The following is a 25,056-nucleotide window of genomic DNA, read 5'->3' on the forward strand; positions in this document are numbered from 1 at the left end:
GAAGGCGACTGTACCTACGATTTCTCGTTCACGTACCCACACTGTGTCAATAGAATTTCAACTTTAGCATTCTGATTTAAAGTTCAAATTGGACCGGATTTTCGAATCTTAACTATTTGTAATACTACTTAGATTGGTGTGGCCTAGAATAGAAAGCCCGTTATAACTTAACAGAGCAAAGAGGAAAATAATAATCAATACAGGGTATAAAATATACATGGCCAGAAATCAAGACTTGAAAATATCAAGTTTTCAAGTTCTGACATTGCTTATACACTTACAGAAGAAGAAAAAAAATCATACAACTTGATCTGCACTGGGCGTCGTTCTATGACTTCCTAATGACTGTGTGCTTGTTATTTGACAGTTAACATCTGTCAAATTGTACGCTCACACAAAACTGAACAGATAGAGGGATGACACGAAAAGGCGAGCGCGTTTGATAGTATTACGCTCACGTCACCTCGTCTTGCTGCTAGGGAGTGTGTTTGTGGGGTATTGGTCCTATCAAAGTCAGCCCCTATCACATCAGTTGCGCGACGGTTTTCTAGTACAAAGTAACGTAGTTTAAGACTAATTTTATTCTAGTTCAAACATGGACCTTTACTTACTGGGCATAAAAAACAGTCGCGCATAGCTGAACTAAACCTTCAACTAACTTCTCACTATCCATCTGAGTCAAACGGGTAAGATTCATAAACATTTGTCATCTCTAACAAGACGTTGATAATCGTTTGTCCCTGTCTATCATTTTGACACTTGTGTCTGTTAGAAAGAGACAAAATTTAACAAAGGTTTGGTAAGTTTTATACATAAGAGGGTAGAACGTACGCCTATAAATTAGGAATTCTTCTGCAGTCTTGGCTTCAGCTCGCATCGCCTATCCGACGAAAGCTGACATCCTTTACCGACATTTTACGTCCATTGTGTTAAATATCTGAAAAAGAGAGCAAAAATGTACTAGTCATACCTACCAGTAGGCCAAAGATAGATATAACTCCGTCTTTGCAGTAGGCCTAGCACAGGAAGGGCGCGAAAGTATCTCGCCCGCGAGGTAGACTACCCGTCGCTCTTTAATAAAGTCAGAAAAAGACGTGTAGTTTATCTCGCGGGCGAAATACTTCCAGTCCTATTAGGCCTACAGTAAAGATAAACCATTTTTAAATTGTGGGCCCTTTTATCATACTAGATGAACTAGAGGTATGATTGTTCCTTTTACAATATAGGCATGATTAATGGGGTTGGCAACTATCAAAGGTGAGAAAGGTCTATGAGATTTGGCTTAAGGGCTGACATCCAGGGCAATAAAAAAACAAAAATTTGACACAGTTCTAGGGATTGACAGGGCAAGCAGGGGCAAGCTATGCTGGCGCCATCTGCTAATTATTTCAACCGGCCAGCCCCATTGATGACAAATTTTGATATCCCTTTTAATATTGTCGGTACACTTGTATTTGTTCCGAAAAACACAATATTTCAGCTAGCCAATGATGTAGCTCACGACCCTAAACTCAAAAAGGTTAGGTTACTTTGTTATTATTTCATAGGATCATAGGTACAAAGTTCTAGTAACCGACGCGTCGGTCTCTGTTATCAGACCAGCTTTAATGGTACCATATTAACACAGTATCGTCATCACCAGGGCCTGATTTACCCACAGGCTAATAAGGCTAAAGCCTAGCGCGCAAGGACCAAGGGGGCGCGGCGGCGGCTCTGAGTTGAGACAAGCGGGGGGCGGATATAAATAGTCAGCCTAGGGCGGTCAGAACTAAGTCAGGCCCTGGTCATCACAGTTAAGTATGTCCTACCTATCCTAAATTTTAGCTCAATCGGATATCGGCATCTGATTCAATTCTAGCTCGCAGGGTTTTACCTTAACAAGTTTTAACAAGTACCTAATTGAAATAAACAAATGTAAAGCCTGACCAGAAATATATGATCATTGTCAAGAGGGCGCAGTTGTTCTCATGTATAGGGTGACAGTTCAGTATAGTATGAAAAAAATAGTTCCAGTGAAATTCCGCAACATGGCGCGTGATCATATATTCCTGGACATGCTTTAAGATTCTAACGCCATGCCTTTCATTAGTTCATCTTGATTCGTGAACCTTGTCGCAATGCACGAAGGTTGATATTGGGATGTAGCCGGGCGCGGCAGTGACGTCTTTGCCGGCCAAAGGGTTGTAAAAACGGGACCCTATTACTAAGACTCCGCTGTCCGTCTGTCACCAGGCTGTATATCATGAACCGTAATAGCTAGACAGTTAAAGTTTTCACAGATGATGTATTTCTGTTGCCGCTATAACAAAAAATACTAAAAACAGAATAAAATAAATATTTAAGTGGGTATACAATAAAACGTGATTTTTTGCGTAAAAGGGTTCCGCTTTGTGCGCAAGTCCGACTCGCACTTGGCCGGTTTTTTAAATATCTGACAGACCTGTGCTCTTCACTTCTAGCTCGACATCGGAGACTTCCCGTTCACGAGCTTTATCCAAAGGATCGTCTGAAAACACACATGCATGTACTTATATAATCTCTACACGTAACTTAGCGCACAGTTAACTAAGTGAGACATGCAAAAAAACTTACACATTTTGACTCTGGACATTTCGCGTTTATCAGGCTGAACCTGGAAATAATATATAATATAAATCATGAATGAATGAGGTATATATTGTACTGGTAGCAAGTAAGTATGTAGTATTTCAATATTCTTACACTGTCCATGCCAGGCCTGAAGTATTTAGAACTGATTTCCTTAAGTTCCTTTTCATTTGCGTTATGCGTAGAGGGGACATCTGTAAAAGATGCAACACAGATTCAAACTTTAGTCGACATTATTGTAGTAGCAGGCACCTACTTTTTGCTATTTTATTAGGTACAGTTTTTCTGAAACACGCTGAAATATCGTTAGGCTACGAAAACCAACTTTTCGGACATGTCGTTTACCGTGGATCGTAACAAAAGGACGAATTATTACGAGTACGTCAACGTTTATCGGAAAAAGCAACCGAACCGTCTGTGTCCAATTTTATACATTTAGGTCACCTGCTTTATCGTAACGATAATATCTTGACATACCATAATTAGACGTCTGATCCACGATCAATCATAGAAGCCTGCCTTTAAACTACCATTTTTGGGCTCTTTTTAGGGTTCCGTACCCAAAGGGTAAAAAAGGGACCCTGTTACTAAGTCTCCGCTGTCCGTCTGTCTGTCACCAGGCTGTATCTCATGAACCGTGATAGCTAGACAGTTAAATTTTTTACAGATGATGTTTTTCTGTTGCCGCTATATCAACAAATACTAAAAACAGAATAAAATAAATATTTAAGTAGGACAAACGTGATTTTTTTGCCGTTTTTTTGCATAATGGTACGAAACCCTTCGTGCGCGAGTCCGACTCGTCCTTGGCCGGTTTTTTTATTCTATGTAAGTTAAAATAAATAAATAAAAGCAAAAAATGTGATATAAACTGACTCGGCCGGCTCCACACCGACTCTCTGATGTTGACGCGCCGCACGCCGCCGCCGCCGCCGCCGCCGCCGCCGCCGCGCTTGCGTCTCCGTCTCGCACCGATCTTCTGCCGGCTGTCGTTGTTCGACAGCTTTCTAACAGACTTGTGGTACAGGCAGCGGGAGGACGCGTTTGATATCTGAAACCAATAATTTTATTTATTTTATTTTATTGGGAAACAAACAGCTTACAATAATACAGGATATAGATATTATGACTAATACATGAGCCAAAACAGTTTCCACTAATGGAATAAAACATAAATGCTTAAAGGGAACTAGAGTAAAAATACATTATAACATATCATTTCAATCGTTCTAGGAAACAGAGAAAAAGAAAAAAAGAAAAATATGAGTACATCAATACAACATCATGCATGCAACAAAATTTGAAAAGTAATAAAATAATAAACAATAAAATTTGAAAATTTAAGAATTTAACATAAAATAACTAAACGTCATTCTTTAACAAAGAAACAAATTTGCCAAGCTTATATAACAATTACTATCATTTCACGAACAAATATGTACTGTTATTGTGTCAAAATGTTTGATCGTGGTCACCGCAAGAATGTATACATGTAGACAGTACGCGCGTCCTTCATGCGAAACAGCAGCACATGTCCTCAACTGGCACCAGCAACTTATTAGTAGATAAAGCGATCAGGGGGCCTAGCTAAGATGAAAATCGTTTGCGCTACGATAACGAAACGCTATCAGGCCCAGTAGACAACATGCCAATCGCTAACGCTACGGTAGCGAACGAAACGCAACTGTCACTATCGCACTAATATGGAAGAGTAATAGAGAGACACAAAGCGATTCGATGGCGAAGCGCAAGCGATCGTCACCCTGGCTAGGCCGGCTGTTTCTCTATCGCACTAATATGGAAGATTGATAGGGAAACAGGTAGCGCTAGGCCCCCTAGAATTGCCGAAGCGGCAAGAACGATGCGGAATTTTGTCAATGTATTTTTAAGCAAAAGGCAAAGATGAGGAATATAGTATAGGGCGGGTACCTAATGATACCCCGAGCTCGATCAATCAATAAGGCAGACGCCTTGACATGTTTAGCAAACACTACACCATAAACCTACTTTCCATGTAAGTCAGTTTCGATCTACAAAATATACTTAAATGTGCCATTTTCAACCAAAAGGGTACTTATTGTCGCTTGTCAGTAAGGCGCTATTTCCATATAGCTTCAATTAGAAATCAACCTTATCATCAAGCGACAATGTGGTACCTTTTGGTTGAAAACGTCACAAATATTGTTAAGCTTAGAAACAAATTAAAAGTGGAAAGTTCACTGTCTTGGGTAGGACTTGAACCCACGACCACCGGAATCCGGATGGCTTGCCCGGTGCTCTTCCATCTGAGCTACCAAGATCTTACCCAATGCAACGAATATTTCCGCCATGTATGAGCCTTAGGGAGGCCCTAAACAGGAGCTTGATAACATCGTTCACAAACGTTTCTGCTTGATATAAAAATTAACAAATATTGTTGTTTTAGCGATAGGTATCCATAATGAAGCCAATATGACTGACCAGCTCGCACTGCATGTCATCCAGCTCGTCCTCCATGATCTCCAGCTCATCAGTATCCTTAGCGGGAACCAGCAGCAGTTTGGTTTCTGGACATGCGCTGCTCACCACCAGCTGGGACGACTTCGGAAATATCAGGCGATGGACCGTCCTGTGAAATCCAGAGGGGAAACTTAAGACAATAAGTTTTCACCAAGGGAACGTTGAAGCTTTTTGTCAATAACTTCATTTATGATAGAAGCTTTCGTCGCTGACTGTAGGTACTTTTCTCTCAGCAGTCAACTAATACTGATCGAGAGAATTTTAATAAGTACAATGAGGTTGTGTTGTTTTATCACAGTTCCTATGTCCACCTCCAGTGTCCAACAGATTATCTCGATGGTACCAATAATATGATAATAATGCATTGTCACCCAAGTAACCCAATTTATAATTTCAGCTAAATCAAATAATGGGAAATGGGCATACTTTAGTTTGCATGATTTTATTACAGAAAGCGGAGCTGAAGAAACTAAATAAAAACCTGTAAAAATCTACGAGTTCGTTATTCAGCGAATGTTATTAAGCGTTAATTCGAATATTTATTTAATCTTTATTTCACAATACATGAGGCATTCTCTGCCAGTCAACCAATGGGTTAAACCAGAAAGATTAAGTAGGTGCAGCGTCTTTTAAAGTATTGAAATAGCCAAACGGCGGATAGACTGCGTGGAAGAGGATCTTCGAAAAATGGGAAAATACCCAAATTGGAGGAAGGAGGCAAAGGAACGGAGCAAGTGGAAAAGCATTGTAGAGGAGGCCAACACCCTCAAAGGGGTGAAGCGCCATAGGAAGTAAGAATATTGAAAAAGTAAATATATAAATAACCTTGGGATGTAGCAAGGAGGTTGGAACACCTCCCTGGTGGCCGCGTCCTGGCAGATGCCGTCGAGCAGCACTATGTCCTCCATCAGCTCATTCACCACGAACACCTATAACCCACAAGCCCTAACTTCTCAACAAATATATTAATAAAAATATTAAAAGTATGTGTTTATCTGTTGTGGTAATAGCACTTGATGCCGATCTAGAGATTAGTTGTAAACTGGCTATGTGATGGACCGGATTAGAACAGTAACTCAGACTTACTTTGATGACCTTGAGGCAGGGTACGAAGGCGTGCTCTAACCGCATGCTGATCTTCTCCACGGACCAGTTGTGGTACGCGGGGACCGTCGGCAGCACCATCATGGAGAGTTTGATGCCGATCTCACGCCACATCGCTGCTTCTAAACTAGAGAATAAGCAGTCAATACAATACAGTCATTGATATAGGCCTATATCTAAAGACGGGCCTTACGGGCACTAAGAATGGTGCCAGTACAGCGGTGTCACGCACACGAATTCGAGCCAATTGTGCAGTCTAGAGCCACAACGCGATTGGTTGATGAGTTCGCATCACGCGCGCGATTGGTCGCAACTAGTTCGCGATTGGATCGAATTCGTGAGTGACACCGCTGAACTAACACCATTCTTAGTGCCCGTAAGGCCCGTCTTTAGATATATGTTAATGAATACAATAAGGTCTACCACTTAAGTCAGTTTGTGGGGGTCCACATTGTATCGTGATAGACTTTATTTTACTTTTAAGATTTTTAAAATGGTTACCCCATAATCGGGTTCGGTGACGACGGACAGCGACGCGTGATGTAGTACGCTTGCACGGCTGAGTCGCAGCACACTGTGTAGCTGCATGGCCAGTTGGGGGGTTATTGGCACCCATGATGTACAAGTAGTATTAGTTACCCCATAATAGGATGGGGTGCGAGATTGAAGGCCTCCCTGACGACGGACAGCGTGATGTAGTACGCTTGCACGGCTGAGTCGCAGCGCACCGTGTAGCTATATGGCCGGTTGGTCAGAACCTGTTAGTTAGGTATTATGCTAGAAATGTTTCTTAAACCTTCGTAATTAGTAGTCTGTTCGGAAAGAGAAGATTCATGGAATGTATTGGGCCCTATACAAAATTTTGACACAATTCTAGGGATTAACAGGGCAAGCTATGCTGGCGCCATCTACTAATTATTGCGACCGGCCAACCCCATTCCGCCTTCATTCAGTGAGTCAGGGTAATGCAACCAGATAGCATTGTGTTGCGGTTTTATTGTATTGTCTTTGAGACTAATCGTTGAACATCGCGTTCAGCTTCGCCGTAAAAAGGTTACAGGATTATTTAGTAGGTAGGTTATTAACACGTTCCCCGGGTGTCCCCAACCCCCAATGTGGGGTCATGAAGCTTTTTTTCAGGAGCCCGTGCTTCCGCCTTGGGGTCACAACTTCAAATTGAAAGCTCACTTGGACGTGTGACTTTGACATATCATTTTGTATGAGGACAGAGACAGTGAACGTATTAAAATATATGCTTACCCCAAGTACTCCAACGGCATTCCCAGAAACAATATAGTCCTTACTCGGCTCCCCAAACTTCAAATCAGTCAGAAACTCGTAGTTAGGTATGGCCTCGTCGATGTCATCGTCCGGGGGTATGTAGGAGGCCTCCAGGAGGCCGGATACCAGGATGTAGAGGCCTTTGGGCTCGTCGCCTATAATAAACAGAATTAATCTCTCCTCCTTATCTTAGTCCTTAATGTGCACTCTCAATACATTTATGAGAATATTCTGTACTAGCTGTGCCCGCGGCTCCGCCCGCGTGGAATCTCCATACAAACTTTCAACCTTTTTTTCACCACCTTAGGGGATGAATTTTCAAAAACGCTGAAATTAGTTTTCTTGTATTTCAATAATATATCTTTTTACGAAGTTTCAAATTGCTAGCTTAAAATAAATCTTGAACCCCATACAAATTTTCATCCCCTTTTTAACCCCGTTAGGGGTGAAATTTCTCAAATTTTTATAGCCTATAACCTGGCCGTGGATTTTTTCGACAGATTAGTAAAGTTTGCATCAAAATCCGTTCAGCCGTTTTCACATGATGCGCGGTCAAATAAACAGACAAACAGATAAACAGACAAAAATTCTAAAAACTGTTGGAACGTGTTCTGTTATCGATTCTAAGTATCCTCAGCCAACTTTTTTTCAAATATCTTCCATAAACAGACTTTCGACCCTCTTCCGCTTTATTATATGTATAGATGATTAATACAAATAAATGATAATGATGATAATGTTTTATATGATTAATACAAATAAAGAATATGAATATGTATGTAGGTACATAAAAATATCGTCAATTTTAGGAAAAATTGTGACATAAAAACTAGAAATAAACATAAGCTCGCAGTGCCCTTCACTCGGCTCCATAAAATTTTAAAAATCATTCATGGGTAATTGTGTAAGATGTTATAATAAACTTCCAAACCATATTACTGACTAATCAATTAATAAATTTAAGAATTATGTAAAGCGTAAACTTATTTCTAAAGCTTATTATACTACACAAGATAAAACAACGAGGTATTAATTATGATTCGAAATGATTAATTATTAATTAGGTATATTTGATTAATGATGAGGAAATGGATATTCCAATGTATGTACTTCTTTTGTTGTTTTTTTTTACATTTAGATTTTATTCTAGAAACATTCTAGACAACTTTTTTATATTTGACAATTTTTTAGTGAAATTCTTAGTATTAAATTTGATCTGTATAATGTATTATGGAATAATATTAACATTAATAAATCGCTCTGATAATAGGGGATATTACTGCAATATTCTGCCACCAGAGTGCAGCACTAGCCCGTTTACTAAACCATAGAGTAACTTATACAAACTGTGCCTTTTACAAGTTTTGACAAGTTTTCAGAGATAATAAAATATGACATTAATGCATCAAGGCGGTGGTTTACAGAGGACCTATCGGGATTATCGGGAACCGCGAATCCGAAATTTTCTTTATCGCTCGAATATGCAAGAGTGACAGAGATGTCAGATAACGAAATATCGAGTTTCTTGTTTCGGTTAACCAGCGCTTTGTAAGTTGCTTCGCAAGCGCGGTCTGGTTTGGCAACCTAACCGTTGTTGTCAATATCTCATCAGAGTCAACTCAGAACTAAAGTGGTGTAAACTAACCTCTAGAAATAAGAATCTCATTAATATTGTAGTTGATTATTTCGGAGTTTTCTATAAAATAATCGGCCACTCTCTCGTTCCCCTGTAGCCAGGAAATGGCTCGCAACTGGGTCTGAAAAATAATACACAGGTAGATACAACAATAAGGTACGCCTATTGTCTCCCTCTACATTTAATCAATTGTTTCTTTTCTTTTGTATGTTTTTACTGATACCTCTTCAAGAGAATTACCTCTGGGGATGATGGGGCGACAAGACTGGCTTTATGCCGAACATACTGCACCTTCTCCTGAATAGCCATCACTAGCAAACGGTATTCCACTTCATCCAGAAACCCTAGAATACAGAACACAGCATGACACAACTGGATTAGACTATGTAGACGCTGAGTAAGTGTGGAACTATGAACTATGGATGGATGGATGGTGTTTCGTTTTCTATTTTTATATTTTAAGTTACCTACTTAAGAAACCATAGCAATAGGGTATTTGACTACTAGTCAAATCAGTTTCTTTTTTCGAACTGTCAAAACGGTTTTGATACTATGGAATTTATATGAAACACTAGCTTGTGACGTCACAATCAAAATACCAACTCTTTATAGTTTTATACGGGTTTTAAAATAGAAATTGTGTCTAAAAATAACTGCTGTCTACGTTTCTCTATTAATCTTCTGATGCTTTATTTCATGAATGGTGTAAAATAATTTATTTTAAATACAGTCAAATACCCAATTGTTAAGGTTTACCGCAAAACACAGTAGTAAAAAGTCGTTTCGCTGTCTTGAAGGTCCAACATTATCAATTATATCTCTATGAACGATAGATTACCAGTCCAATAATAGACAAGGTACCATCCCACGCGTGAACCTGACCACCTCTCTACCTCACGACCTGAGATTGGTCATTTAAAGTAAAGGTCCTTTCATTATTATGGGAATTGTAATAATTTGCTTATAGAAATAACAACTGTTTACTTAGTTATTCTACTTCGTTGTGCGTGGTTCATTACTGTGCTCTGCGGTAAACCTTACAATTGCTTGGTTTTCTGAAGTACGCTGTTAATTTTGATATCGTTTATACTAAGTCGATTATTTACATTCGAAATTAAATCGAAAACACCATTTGATGAAGTGAGTTTTTTTGTAATGAGTCAGTTATAAAGACAATAAAATTTGTTCATCCAAAATCCGATCGCTCTCTAAAATTGTGTCACATATATTGTAACTATAACTAACCCTAACACAGGCCCCGGTCTTTTTGGGCTGTTACTGCACACTATGTCTTTAAACGCTGGCCTAAATTAAAATGTATAATTAGAAATAGTGAAAAGTTTGCTGTATATATATTTAATGAATAAAAATATATATAATAATTAGGGATGTACCGACTAGTCGCCGACTAGTCGGGAAAGCCGACTATCCGGCCACATTTGTAGTCGGCGATTAGTCGGCGACTAGTCGGCCAAAATGGCCGATTAGTCGGCCTTTTATTAGTTACAGAAAAACAGGACAAACTAAATAAACAGCAAATACATTTGATAAAATTTCCATTTTATTCAATGAAATTAATTATACTTTATACCTGTTAAGGGTGCATACGAATATGTGGTTAAAGATTTTTATTGATCTCAAAAGAAATTTACATTTCACTTAATGAGATACATGCACTAATTAATTATATTCAATGTTAATTTGGTTTGGACACAGTTAATATTGTTATTCATATTATTATATTAAATTCATGTGTAGGGAGTAAATAGATAGATTTGTTTGTTTCTTAAAGAAAAAGACACAGTACTTTATACAAATAGATAAAACAAAATGCTTTCACGAAAAGATCTTCAACTTAAAATCGAAACAGCAAAAATAACAACTTATGAAGTAAAATATTAAATAAAAGATAAAATGTTACAAATAAACAATGTGATGTGACTCACAAAAAAGAGGTATTGCCGAAATATGAAACAAGTATGTATGTCGTCGCAGTCCATTCAATATTATGTATATAGTTGGTTGCAATTACAAACGTTTTATTACAGTGCCTATGTAATTTTTATTATTTGAGGCGCGCGGGTCTCTTAAGGAAAGTCTATTTTGCTCAAAATGCTCAAATGGCAATTGGCTTATTTATGCATAAAGCTTGAATTTGAAGGAAATATTTTTTATTCGAATATTTAATTTTGATGCCGTAATATCTTGTAGCATATGCATATGCACATGTTCACATGAACATTTTTCTTGGTTAAATTGTCATTTAATTGCTTAAAATGTGAAATAAAATGCATTAAAATTACGCGCAAAAAGCTAAAACGACGAAAGGAACAAGAAAATTGTTTTACAAATGCATCCTAACTTAGACATAGCTGCTGCAGTGACCATCTGAATGTAAACTTTACAGAGAAATAATGATTTATGAATTTGGCCGACTAGCCGACTAGTCGGCCGACTAATCGGCCATCGGAGCGCCGATTAGTCGGCTAGCCAGCTAGTCGGCCAAATCAATAGTCGGTACATCACTAATAATAATAAATATCGTGTCCAATCGCGCCTGACATGTGTAACAATGACAAAAATATTATGATTGGGCATTTTTTTGTAAAGAAATACACTCGCCTTTTTTCTAAGGTAGGTAAATTTAATGTTTTCCTTCTGAGAATCACGAGCTCTTTCGATCCTAGTATGAGAAATAAAAGCGTCCCAAGTTTTATTTTTCCATTTCGTTACCATTTTTCAAACACTTTGTACGACAGTAACCGAATAGAGAGTACGTAAAATGTATGACACTTTTGGGACATTTTCTTTCTCCTACGAGGTTGGCTCATGATTCTGAGTAGAAATAACATTAAATTTACTACCCTTAAAAAAAATCGAGTGTATCACTTTACAGAAAAATGCCCGATTAGGTTAAGACCCAAAATACCTTCTTCCTTCAACTGCGCAGCATCAATAAGCATGTTGTTAAGAGTGGACGTGGTGGCCTGTCGGGTTTTCACGGTGATGGCCGTCCAGGGTCGGTCGCGCTGCAGCAACCCGAGTTGGCGGGTCACTTTCAACCTAGAAATATAAACAGTAAGTGAAATAATATTGGAGATTATCCGGTACTAGCTCTAACCTTGCCCTTGGCTGTTTTATAGGGGTTGTTTCCCCCCGCGGGTTGCTCACCTTGTCGTGGTGGAGGGGCTTAGTAACCGTGGCTTGGTCACCCACGGTGAAGCGAAGCGGCAACCAGGGCCGGCCTGTTTGGGTCGCGGGCTGGCCCGAGGAGGACGCTCCAAGTGGGCTGGTTTAGCCCGCTTGTGATGCGCCGAAGGTGGACCGTCGAGTAAGAGGAGTGTCGGTATGTGCCGTTCTCCCTGTCCTCTGCAGCCGAGTTGTGGTTTTGCGGCAGAACCATAGACCTGATCTGTCGCCGGGCGCCGGGGAAATTCCTAGCGCCCGTGGCTTCTTTGTGGCGGGCTCGGGGGGGTCCGCTACAATACAGAATGGAAGCCGAGGAGGAAGGCGCGTCCTACCATCTGGCGCGCCTAGCGTGAAGGGCCTTCGGGCATTCGCGGAAGGAGCCGCGCTCGTGGGCGGCTGCCGCCGGTGGGGTCGCGGATGAGTACGAAAGCGTTCCCGTAACCCCACCAATAGGGCGGTGAGGCGGCATATGGGGGGTTTTTTAGTGGGTACACCGTGGGCCTCATTAGCCTAGACGGGAGTCCCACATAACCACTCGGGTCACCCCCCGCACCCGGGTGGTATGCGGAATGCATTTTTCCCTCCTGAAAAAAAAAAAAAAAAGGGTTGTGTGTTTGGATGCGGCAGCGTGTCAAGCCAAGTTCAAAAGAAGAGTACTGGCGACGCAGTGGCCGTGTGTTACTCGTATACTACACGAACCATGTGGACCTCCTGCGTAACTCAATTTTGGTTCATTTGTTATCACTTTAGACCTGTTAGAGTGACGGGCGCCGCGGGCGCCCTGGATGTAGGTGCGCGCGAAGCGCGCAGAATAACGGGCGCCGCGGGCGCCCTGGATGTAGGTGCGCGCGAAGCGCGCAGAATGTCGGGCTTCGCCCGACCTGTTAGAGTGACGGGCGCCGCGGGCGCCCTGGATGTAGGTGCGCGCGAAGCGCGCAGAATGTCGGGCTTCGCCCGACCTGTTAAGAGTGACGGGGGCCGCGGGCGCCCTGGATGTAGGTGCGCGCGAAGCGCGCAGAATGTCGGGCTTCGCCCGACCTGTTAGAGTGACGGGCGCCGCGGGCGCCCTGGATGTAGGTGCGCGCGAAGCGCGCAGAATGTCGGGCTTCGCCCGACCTGTTAAGAGTGACGGGGGCCGCGGGCGCCCTGGATGTAGGTGCGCGCGAAGCGCGCAGAATGTCGGGCTTCGCCCGACCTGTTAGAGTGACGGGCGCCGCGGGCGCCCTGGATGTAGGTGCGCGCGAAGCGCGCAGAATGTCGGGCTTCGCCCGACCTGTTAAGAGTGACGGGGGCCGCGGGCGCCCTGGATGTAGGTGCGCGCGAAGCGCGCAGAATGTCGGGCTTCGCCCGACCTGTTAGAGTGACGGGCGCCGCGGGCGCCCTGGATGTAGGTGCGCGCGAAGCGCGCAGAATGTCGGGCTTCGCCCGACTTCGCCCGACCTGTTAGAGTGACGGGCGCCGCGGGCGCCCTGTATGTAGGTGCGCGCGAAGCGCGCAGAATGTCGGGCTTCGCCCGATCTGTTAGTGACGGGCGCCGCAGGCGCTCTTTAAGTCTGTACAAGAGCGTGCGAGCCTTTTGTATGCCAGCGGCCCGCGGCCGGAGACCAGAACCCACCTCCCCGACCATCCTCCCTAGTAGTATATATACGCGACAGGAAAAATTTCGATAGCGCGATGTAGAACATTCCAAATTCGAAAATTTACTGAAGGCTATTTTTGAATTCTGTACTTATGCTAGCTGTGTCTATAGAAGTGATACTTAAATTAAATATAGCCATTAGTTTTTTTTTTAAAGAATAATTATAGTTGGTCAAACGAAACTGTCAGTAAATAAGAACAAAAAAAAATATACTCATCCCTTTGTTTTGGGTGCTAGTACTAGTGTAAGACAAAGATAGTATGATTCTCTCTGTCTATGTTTGACACGGAATCTGAGGGGCTACCGCGAAAACAGAAATTCGCAGATTGCGGGAATCTTTCTCTTTTACTCTAATGAAGGCGAAATTAGAGTGACAGAGAAAAATGCCTGCAATTTGCGAACTTCGATTTTCGCGGGTATAGCCCTGAAGTCAAAATTGAACGGAACGGTCACCATCTTGATATTCTTTATTTTTGACCCGAACTTGATGAAAATCGATATCTGAGGACCCGAGAAGCCCCTTAACACGATTCTGATGTCAAAATTGAACAAAATGGTCGCCAACTTGATTTTTTTTTAACACGATCTGGATGAAAATCGATATCTGTGGACCCGAGAGGCCCCTTAACACGATTCTGAAGTCAAAATTGAACAAAACGGTCGCCATCTTGATTTCTTAATTTTTGACCCGATCTTGATGAAAATCAATATCTGAGGATCCGAGAGGCCCCTTAACACGAATTCGAAGTAAAAATTTAACGGAACGGTCGCCATCTTGATTTTCTTTATATTCGACCCGATCTTGATGAAAATCGATATCTGAGGATCCGAGAGGTCCCTTAATACGATTCTGAAGTGGAAATTGAACAAAACGGTCGCCATCTTGAATTTATTTATTTTTGACCCGATCTTAATGAAAATCGATATCTGAGGACCCGCGAGGCCCCTTAACAAGATTCTGAAGTCAAAATTGAACAAAACGGTCGCCATCTTGATTTCTTAATTTTTGACCCGATCTTGATGAAAATCAATATCTGAGGATCCGAGAGGCTCCTTAACACAAATTCGAAGTAAAAATTGAACGGAACGGTCGCCATCTTGATTTTTTTTATATTCGACCCGATCTTGATGAAAATCGATATCTGAGGATCCGAGAGGTCCCTTAACATGAATCTGAAGTAGAAATTGAACGAAACGGTCGCCATCTTGAATTTATTTATTTTTGGCCCGATCTTGACGAAATTTCATATCTGAGGGCCCGGGAGGCCCCTTAATACGAATCTGAAGTCAAAATTGAACTATCAACGTAAAACGAAACTGATCCAATTCGTATTAAGTCAACCGATAATAAAGCAGTTCGGTCAAAACTATTAGTTTCTGAAAATAGTAATTTTAAACTACGATTTTACAAATATGGACAAAAATTGTATCAAGCTTAATCTTTGAATAATTTTTTTCAATAATAAAAGGGCAATTTATTTAATTAATTTAGGAGATATACTTACACTAATACAAAAATGATTCAACATCAAATCTTATTTTGCGATTTCCCAAAAAGTTGAGATTTTGCATTAAGTCAGTTTCGTTCTAAATGTGCGAATAATAAAGTTTTCTATGAACCCTAAATAGGTTTTTGGGTGAAATAGGTATAAATCATATGGTAAGTATTGGTTATTTATTCCTTTATGCCCGACTAATCGCCGACTACAAATGAGGCCGGATAGTCGGCTTTCCCATCTAGACGGCGACTAGTCGGTACATCCCTAATACAAATATAATATCTTAGCCTGTACGTAAAAACTAGGCAAGTCAAATCCTGAACTTTAATTACAGCCCAAGTGAACTAGAACTTGGCACATCACTTCTTTTGCCGGCGAAGTCGCAACGACGCATATTCTTAACTAGCTGTGCCCGCGGCTCCGCCCGCGTGGAATCTCCATACAAACTTTCAACCTTTTTTTCACCACCTTAGGGGATGAATTTTCAAAAACGCTGAAATTAGTTTTCTTGTATTTCAATAATATATCTTTTTACGAAGTTTCAAATTGCTAGCTTAAAATAAATCTTGAACCCTATACAAATTTTCATCCCCTTTTTAACCCCGTTAGGGGTGAAATTTCTCAAATTTTTATAGCCTATAACCTGGCCGTGGATTTTTTCGACAGATTAGTAAAGTTTGCATCAAAATCCGTTCAGCCGTTTTCACGAGATGCGCGGTCAAATAAACAGACAAACAGATAAACAGACAAACAGATAAACAGACAAACAGACAAAAATTCTAAAAACTGTTGGAACGTGTTCTGTTATCGATTCTAAGTATCCCCAGCCAACTTTTTTTCAAATATCTTCCATGTACAGACTTTCGACCCTCTTCCGCTTTATTATATGTATAGATGTTGAACTTAATTCACATTTATCTTATTTAAACGAGCAATTATTATATATACATATATGTATATATTTCTTTATTTCGGGGATCTCGTAAACGGCTCTAACGATTTCGATCAAATTTGCTATATGAGGGTTTTCGGGGACGAAAAATCGATCTATCGGTCTTATATCTGGGAAAACGTGCATTTTTGAATTTTTATATGGTCTCCCATATATTGTTTTTAATCTAACTCTACCTTAATATAATGAATAAAATAAGCAATATTTATCTATCATGAGAATTATGAGATTAATAACATAAAATCATTACATTAATTACGCGACAACATAAAACTATCCTTCCTATCCTTGATATTAAATTAGCACTTTAACCTTTCGTATGCTTAGGAGCAGATCTGCTCCATATACGTATATTTAACTTAAACATGGAGTCGTCACGATTGCTATTTATATGGCAAGTTTTTGACATGCGCATACGAAAGGTTAACCCCTTACCGCTTTATCATGAACCCATGTGTCTCGTTCCTAATACCCACAAAATAGTTTAAAAAATCCATCATCCAATATTCAATATTTTCTCCATCAGCAGTTCCACTTCACAAATTATATACTGTGTGCATATAACATTTGAAGATTTCCCTCGGCTGTAAAGGGTATCAAGGGTATGAAGAGTAACTTTCAAGGAAAAAATCTCCAGAGCGAATTCAGGTGAATTAGAATTTTATAAATTTCCTCTTTAAAGTAGTTTAAAAGTATCCAATTTACCTATCTTCCTCTAGCCTGGCGGTAAGAGCCTCTTGTATCGTCCTGTTGTCAACCAACTGTGGAAGCAGGTTGCACACCTCTTGCTCCGCTGTCACGAAACCCTGCGTTTAAGTAAACTGTCAATATTTTAACGCAAGATTAAATTGACAACGTTCCATATTTGCTATGTGGGATGTAAAGCCCCATTTAGACCGTTCATTTGTTCAAGAACTTGCATGCATTCAATAGATTGCTAACAGACGGAGTGCAAGGAATTTAGTCGATCCACCAAAGGCCGCTTCCCCACTTGGCGGCGCGGTATCGGTATCGGTATCGGTATCGGTATCGGTATCGGTATCGGTATCGGTACCGGTGTCGGTGCAGTGCGCAGTATTTCTTCCTGTGTGGCGCGCCCGCGACTCCGCGCCGCCAAGTGGGGAAGCGGCCTAAATCGCATGCATTTTCTTAGTCCGTCTAAATGGAGCTTAAAGTGGGCTTAAAGGAATAAACGACGCAACATACGGCGTGAAGATGTCAGAAACACAAAACAAAATACGTAACAAAATAATTTGATTTCTTCCCTAGTTTCAAGCGTTAATTTTTGTGGGACTACATCTTCAGTTTTCTTATGATATGGCAGACGAATCGCCCGATGGTAAGCGATTGCCGTCGCCCAAGAACACCCGCAACACCAGGGGGGTTGTAAGTGCATTGCCGGAATTTAAAATAGGAGTACGTTCTTTTCTTGAAGGTTCATAATATTCGACGGCTGTCAACCAGATCAACAAGATTAATACGAACCTTTCCAACGTCATAACCAAACGCCAGCTGTTTATCGATCATGCGATCCATGTAGCCCATGATTTTCGGAACAGTCACTCTGAAAAATATAAGCTCATTACTACTGATTCCTGGGTACATTTTTTCAGTAAAAATTGGAGAAGCTCGTGATTTTTGAGTAGAAATGATACGAGTATAAATTGACACAAACATTTGAGGTACAACGTACAACTGGCTAGATTGCTCTGAAACTTTGTACTTACAATAGGATAAGGTATATCTATGCCTGTAATTAGTTTATGTAGCCTCAGATAACACAGTTAAAAAAATACAGCGAATTTAAGTTTTTCACACAAAACTTGGATTTGCTCTATTTCGTTTGCTTTATAAACTAATTACTCGTACGGATATAGATATACCTCATGTCATTGTATGTTCAAAATTTCATTACAATCCAAGACATAGTTTTAAAATGAAAACGAAACTCCGTTTGTATGGAAAGGTGAAATTCGGCCGAACTTGCTGCGGACTCTTAAATAGTGATGCCCGTCTACTGGTTTCTAGCGTCTCCTGAGACTGATCTTATTTATACGGTAACAAAAAGTACAACTTGTCTTTTCGTGAATTATCTCATACAGTAGTCTTCAAGTAAGGCTTCATTTCATTTTACGAACGCTTGCAATTATCAAAGATAGCGCCGCTTTTTACGAGTTAAATTGTTACGCCGCAAGCCACACCGTTCAGCTGAATTTTACACTGATTTCTTACTGCAACAATTCATGTTGATATCTGTGGGTACTTGGTAGCCAATGCGGTTTGTGTATCAAGAAAACTGAACTGTAAATGCGGTAGTTTGAAATTTTTCTATGCTATATAGGTTATACACAAATTGTATAAAAAATTTGAAGCTTGTATGTCTATTAGAAGTACTCTAAAATTATGATGATCGATTAATCCAGAAATAGTCGACTCAGGGAACGAGACAATGATTTCCATCTTTCACGATATGCCTAGGAATTTCATGATCTGGCGGATATTACGATCGGCCGCCGACTTATAGACATTTATGAACTCGACTGTAAGTACCTGGCTAACTTGCATAGCCGTAGGAATCGCAGCATCCGCAGCAGCTTAGTCGCGGTCAGGATACTGGACTTTGACGTGTACTTGTTGAAGTCCTTTATGATGGTGTCCAACATGTCCAGGATGAAATCTGGAACGGTTTGCAATAAGATTTTTAAAGATAGGCCCTAGTTCATATAATGCCGAGCGAACATGCGCACATACGCGATTTGCGCACCAACTGGCCTTTGTACTGCCCGTCTTTACGACGTAATATATGTCAACTTTTCAATAAGTAATTTTTATCGATCGCTGATAGTTAGCTTGGTCTAACTCTACCGACTTTTCATTGTTTTCTTTTCGCGGTTCGTCCGTAGTTATCCATTGCAAGGGCCTGACACTCTTTGATAGAGAAAGATGGCGAAATACCGAAATAGAGTGACAGAGAAAAAGGACTATGCTGCACATGAAACTGTCAATACATGAATATGTCTTTCTATTACCCCTGGTCGCTCGGTTTCATGTCTATAACTACTTGTATATACTATGTCTATGTTCCATGGTGATAATAAATGGGACAAACCTCCTGTTGCCATGACAACGATGAAGAAGTCTAGCTTGTTCCAGTGCGAGGTCAAGTAGCCTCGCACTCCGAAGGCGCACATCTTAATCACCATCTCGAATAAGTAGATGCCAAAGAAAAACCTGGAACGAGACAAATTGTTTTAACATGTAATAAAATAATGTAATGTAATAACACAAGAGCAGTCGATCCAACGGAGCTATGCGGTTCTGTCGCCAAAATTGTGTTTTTTTTTTTCGCACCAATACTAGATTAGATTAATAGCTAGCCTAAATCTAAAATAGGCCCTTGAGGCATTGTGCCAAGGATTTTGGCGGCATTTCAACGTTGTATCTTGTATCGCAATGCTGATATTGTGTTGTGCGCTAGCTCTTCGGTCACCAAAACGTTCGGGTTATCAAAATCGCAGCAGTCTTGGTCAAACTAACTCTAGCTGCTAGACAGTATTTTTATGAGTGTCAGTGGCAACCAACTAAAGCTTAATTCAATAGAAATGTCTGCCGGGTTAGCACATAATTGGCGCGACAGTATCTCGCCGCGAGATAGACTACCCGTCCCTCTTTAATTAATACAGTTAGAAAAAGACGGGATCTACGTAAAAAGGATAAAAAGTGATAAGTAACGTACACATTGAGCCCCTTGATCGTGTTGAGGAGTTCAATACGCGGCCCCGTCATGGCGACCTCGCTCAGTATGACGGGCGTGTTGCAAAGAATCATGACGTAAATGAAGATGTCGAAGCGGACGTTGGTCACGAGGCGGTGGCAGCGCTGACGCCACGGCGCGCGCGGGATGCGCGCGTTGGCCACTTCCGGCGTGATCATGCGCACCAGGCGGCGGCGGAGCCACACTGCGTGAGCCTTCAAACATTCAATGTCATTTTTTTAACAAAAAAACATTTTAGATGCCTACAAGTACTCTTTCAACTTCCAAAACATAGTGTACTTTTTAACTCGTGTTAAAACAAGTTAGCGCCATCTATGGGACACCCCTCTACTCTGTATTGAACCCTCGATGACTTATATTCTACCATAGAGTAACTTATACTAGAATGGTACTGTCATAGTAAATTTTGTAACCACAGTAAATTCACTGCCATCTATCGACACACTTTAAACTAAAAATGAAGATTTATAAAAATACGATAAAATGTATTTAAATATGGATAAACGATTTTTTTTATTTGCATTAATTATTTTTATGATTTTGACCCATGTTCTTTCACTGATATGCGTTAAAATTGTTAAATAACAAACGAAACCGTCAACGCCATCTATACGACAGTAGGCCAAAGCTAGTAGCGCCCTCTGAATGAGAATCAAATTTTCTTGATTTTCGAGGCACGTTTTTTCCTTAGACTGTATCCATCTATTACGGAGTTATATCTATCTTTGATTCTACGCACCTACTAGGGTACGTAGTTCAAGAGAAGGCCCATAGGTGGCGGTTTAATCAATATCTAGGTTTTAAGATAGTAATAACAATAAGAAAAACCGGGCAAGTGCGAGTCGGACTCGCCCACCGACGGTTCCGTACTTTTTAGTATTTGTTGTTATAGCGGCAACAGAAATACATCATCTGTGAAAATTTCAACTGCTTAGCTATCACGGTTTATTAGATACAGCCTGGTGACAGACAGACAGACGGACAGACGGACGGACGGACAGACGGACAACGGAGTCTTAGTAATAGGGTCCCGTTTTTACCCTTTGGGTACGGAACCCTAAATATGTACTCGTTCACTTTACCAATAGACACCATTCGATACATACGCTGTTTCTCTCTCCGACTCCTGACTGACTCCTTCGATCTCCACCCACGTGCCAACAGTACTCTTTCAAACAGTGCGGCGTCACGGCAGACCTCGAAGGAGATGGCGGCACGACGTTGACGTCTTTCGGAAATATGGACCTAATATTGCCATAGACCGAGATGCGTTGAAGAGAGAGCCCGAAGGTGGCCAATTAGCCATAGGTCTGCGATTAAACAACGCAACCTCAATGCGGCGCCCCCAAGCTTTAAAGTCAGATGAAGTCCTGTCTGAGAATACTGTACGTAGCTGATTAATGGTGGCGGTCGTGGACGGGGACAAATAGGAATATATCTCACCTTCGGTTTCCACAACGTCCCGAGCTGGTCCAGGTTGATCCAGCCGTCATCAGAGTCCGCTGCCACCTCCACCGCCTGCACCAATATTCTTACGCTGTCTTTACTGATCTTCCCGTATTCGTACTGACGCCAGAACGAGATCTTTAGAGACTTTAGCACCCGCTGGTTAGCTTCTCTGTAATAGACAATATAGGTAAATGGGTCTTATTTGTATTTCCTAATTTTTCTATTCCCGAATTTTAAAAAAAGCCTACATTTGTATACAGGATAAAAGTGGCTAAAACTGCAGCGGAGGTGGCCTATTATGGTGAATATAATTGAGTTTTGTATTGTTGTGGCCAGCCAAATGGATTTTCCCTTTGAATCTGATGCAGTTAGTCAGGCGGGCTATAAGCTGATTACTTTTGATAACCACCGTCGTATGAAAAAAAAACAACAATATTTAGAGAGACCATACATAGATTCCGATACTTGATTTCAGCCCGTGTGGCACTTTGAACTGTAACTGTAACTTTGAAAATGGCAAATACCTACTAAACTAGAAGCAATTTCTATTGTAGCAACAGAAAGCAAGATATCTTTGCAAGCGTTGCAGTACTTACCGTTAGTTTTGCTAAAATATAAAGTGTTTCTGGTTTTATAGATTTACCCCAATGTACCTTACTGTAAAGTGTGATTGATTGATAGATAGGTAACTATAAATACTAGATATACCTCATCATCTCGGCGAACTCTTTCTTTGTAGGCTCATTAGGTATCTCCCTCTCGCAGTCCGGGCACGTGGTGTACCGATAGCCCATGTACGTTTCGTCGTCACTCTCCTCTTCGCGACCAGAGACAATCTGTGTCTGGTATGGGTGCTTTATTGTCGTGCCTGTGTAATAAACAGCGAGGTTAAAGCTTAAACTGGTTACAACTCAAGAGCAAGAGTGGTTATGATTGCAAGAAAAGTTTATATAAATATAAATATATAGTGTGCCCTGTATGGGGTTGGCAACCATTGGCAACTGTCAAAGGCCCCCTTTCTCTAGTTTTGATCTATGAGATTTTGCTTACAGGGCATCCAGGTCATAAAATTAAAAAATACAAGAATTAGACACAATTCTAGGGATTGACAGGGCAAGCTATGCTGGCGCCATCTTTAAAATACTTCGACCGGTCAACCCCATTGTGTTATACACGGAACAGTGCCATCTAGCGTACGATTTGTAATTAATTCAACAAACATTTACGACTAGATGTGCAGTCTGCAGTGCGCTGCATCGTACCTACTATTGAAAGTTTCCCGTAGTTTTACAATGTATATAGGTATTATTTATTATGATCAGAAAATACAAACTTTTGTAAATTCCCATAGGCATAGAAATAACTAATTCAACATATGCGGCTTGTTCCTCGTTAGTTCCCTCAAAACAATAGGGCAAAAGGGGGCTTCTTCATACAACTTAGTAAACATCTGTTTTTTTTTCTTTTTCTATAAATTACATATGTCAATTTAAGGACAAGGAAAACGATTATTCACGGCTAATAAGACGTTTATAAATAACGCCATTAAAGTTTTCTAGGCAAGCTTTTCAGTAGATGAAGTAGATAAACAGGTATTTGAATAGAAAAAAAAAGTTTAATTAAACTTACTTTCTTGCACCAAATCCCAGTTAGCATCAGCTAAAAACTTATCCATTTTTAGCATCGAAATGCACCGATCCCTCGTCATCATGATCCGTTTGACGCAGTTCGTCATGTTGGCTTTCTTGGCCAAGGATATCTGGGACAGGCCCAGGACTTTTAGGACCTTTTGCATGGTGGTGGCGTTGATGATCAGCGATAGGATAACCAGGCCCGTGGTTTGGATGATCATTACCTGGAGAAATAAATATTAAATAAAAAATAGGTACTATTGTCTGATATTTAATAGATCCTCTACGGCAAGTTTGGGTTATTAGACGGCGGCATTTGTGTTTGACACGGCGTCGAAAAGGTTAATGTTGACCCCAATAATCCTCTCCATAGTCTCAATAGTCTTTACACCCTGGCGGTTGCTAGTTGCTACCCCTGCATGCGTACGTACCATGTCCGATGACATGGCATGGGCACCATCATGGTTAAATTAAATAATTGAGACGGAAAACTTTCAATAATCCGATCTGTAATGTAAACATACAATATATATAGTAGAATATTGATACTTACATTTCCAACTTCAGCGACCTCGGGTGTCTCCCTCACAAGCAGGGCGAGGCACAGTGACAAGGGGCCCCTCAGCCCGCCCCACACACACGCCAGGCTCTGCTGCCATGTCATCCCGAACCCCAAACACCTCAAAACAGGCGTCATAATCGCGTACGACAACATCCTCGACACATACACCGTCGTATACGTCACAAACACTAGCGAAATCTCACGCAAAGTTAAAGAAGCGGCCATAGTTTCAAATATAACGACACCAATCATTGTAAAAATTAATGTATTCGCTGCGTGCGACATAATAATCCAGAAATTTGTCACTATCTGCTCGACATCGCCCGCTATCGTGGCTTTGCGATTACTTATAAGCACTCCAGCTATAACTGTACCCAGTAACCCGGAGACATATAGAAACTTCTCACCGAGATAGTACGTTAAATACGCGCCCGCGCATGTAACGGTGACAGCGCAGAGCATGTCGTAATACGTCAAAGATACTAGAGTGCCGACGACGTGTCCCATCACTATGCCTAGTAAAATACCACCCCCAGCGAAACGAAGCAACATAAGCGAAATTTGAGCTGGACTACTCAACGCTTGAGCTAAATACCCAAATATAACTGTGTAAAATATCATCACTGTAGCATCGCCTATAACCCCTTCCCCAAGTAGCAAAACGCTTATGAATTTGCATCTAGACGCTTCTTTCAAAAGTCGCACGACCTCCATTGGATATATAGGAGAACATATGACTCCAAAAAGCATAGCTGTACCAAAAGACCAATTCACTTCAATAACAAAAAAGGCCATGAAAGCGGCCATTGTGCTCGTTAACAACACACCCGGGACAGACACTAGGACGATCTGAGGAAAACTTTTCCAAATAGAATGCGCGTCAACCGAATACGATATATTAAAAAGTATAATAGGTAAGAATGTTAATAGTATATAGTCAACATCTATGAAACAGACGGATACTATAGGTTTAAACTTGGGGTATCGGTGTGCTAAATAGCCGAGTAAAGCGCCGATAGCAAACATGACGACCCTATAAGGTAAACACATACTTGTCCATAACATGAGCGCTCTTATCAATACGCCGAAAAGCAAAATAGCGAAGATGAATAAGAAAGATGTAGCAATGGGGTAGGCTGGCGCCGGTTCGCTTACAAGTGTTTCATTTTGGGTTACATTTTGCGCGGCACTTAATTGTATTAGAAATATAAAAAGTAGTATTCGTGCCATTTC

General features: G+C 40.9%; 1 protein-coding gene across 1 annotated transcript; it reads right to left on the reverse strand.

Moving 5' to 3' along the window:
• Positions 1-12: 12 nt before the first annotated feature.
• LOC134750911 (sodium/hydrogen exchanger 10-like) lies at positions 13-25,022 on the reverse strand. Its single transcript, XM_063686152.1, has 22 exons — positions 23,815-25,022; positions 23,260-23,485; positions 22,339-22,498; positions 21,625-21,799; positions 20,143-20,375; positions 19,516-19,637; positions 18,966-19,083; positions 17,892-17,970; positions 17,112-17,212; positions 12,057-12,190; positions 9,368-9,471; positions 9,137-9,248; positions 7,471-7,646; positions 6,850-6,968; positions 6,193-6,337; positions 5,932-6,035; positions 5,068-5,215; positions 3,484-3,658; positions 2,722-2,801; positions 2,593-2,632; positions 2,441-2,506; positions 13-937 (listed from the first exon to the last, which is right to left on the reverse strand). Exons 1-22 carry the CDS (start codon positions 24,886-24,888, stop codon positions 930-932), a joined length of 3,699 nt encoding a protein of 1,232 aa, XP_063542222.1. The 5' UTR covers positions 24,889-25,022; the 3' UTR covers positions 13-929.
• Positions 25,023-25,056: the final 34 nt, after the last annotated feature.

Source organism: Cydia strobilella, chromosome 21 (assembly GCF_947568885.1).
Source record: "Cydia strobilella chromosome 21, ilCydStro3.1, whole genome shotgun sequence".
Classification (NCBI taxonomy): Eukaryota; Metazoa; Arthropoda; class Insecta; order Lepidoptera; family Tortricidae; genus Cydia; species Cydia strobilella.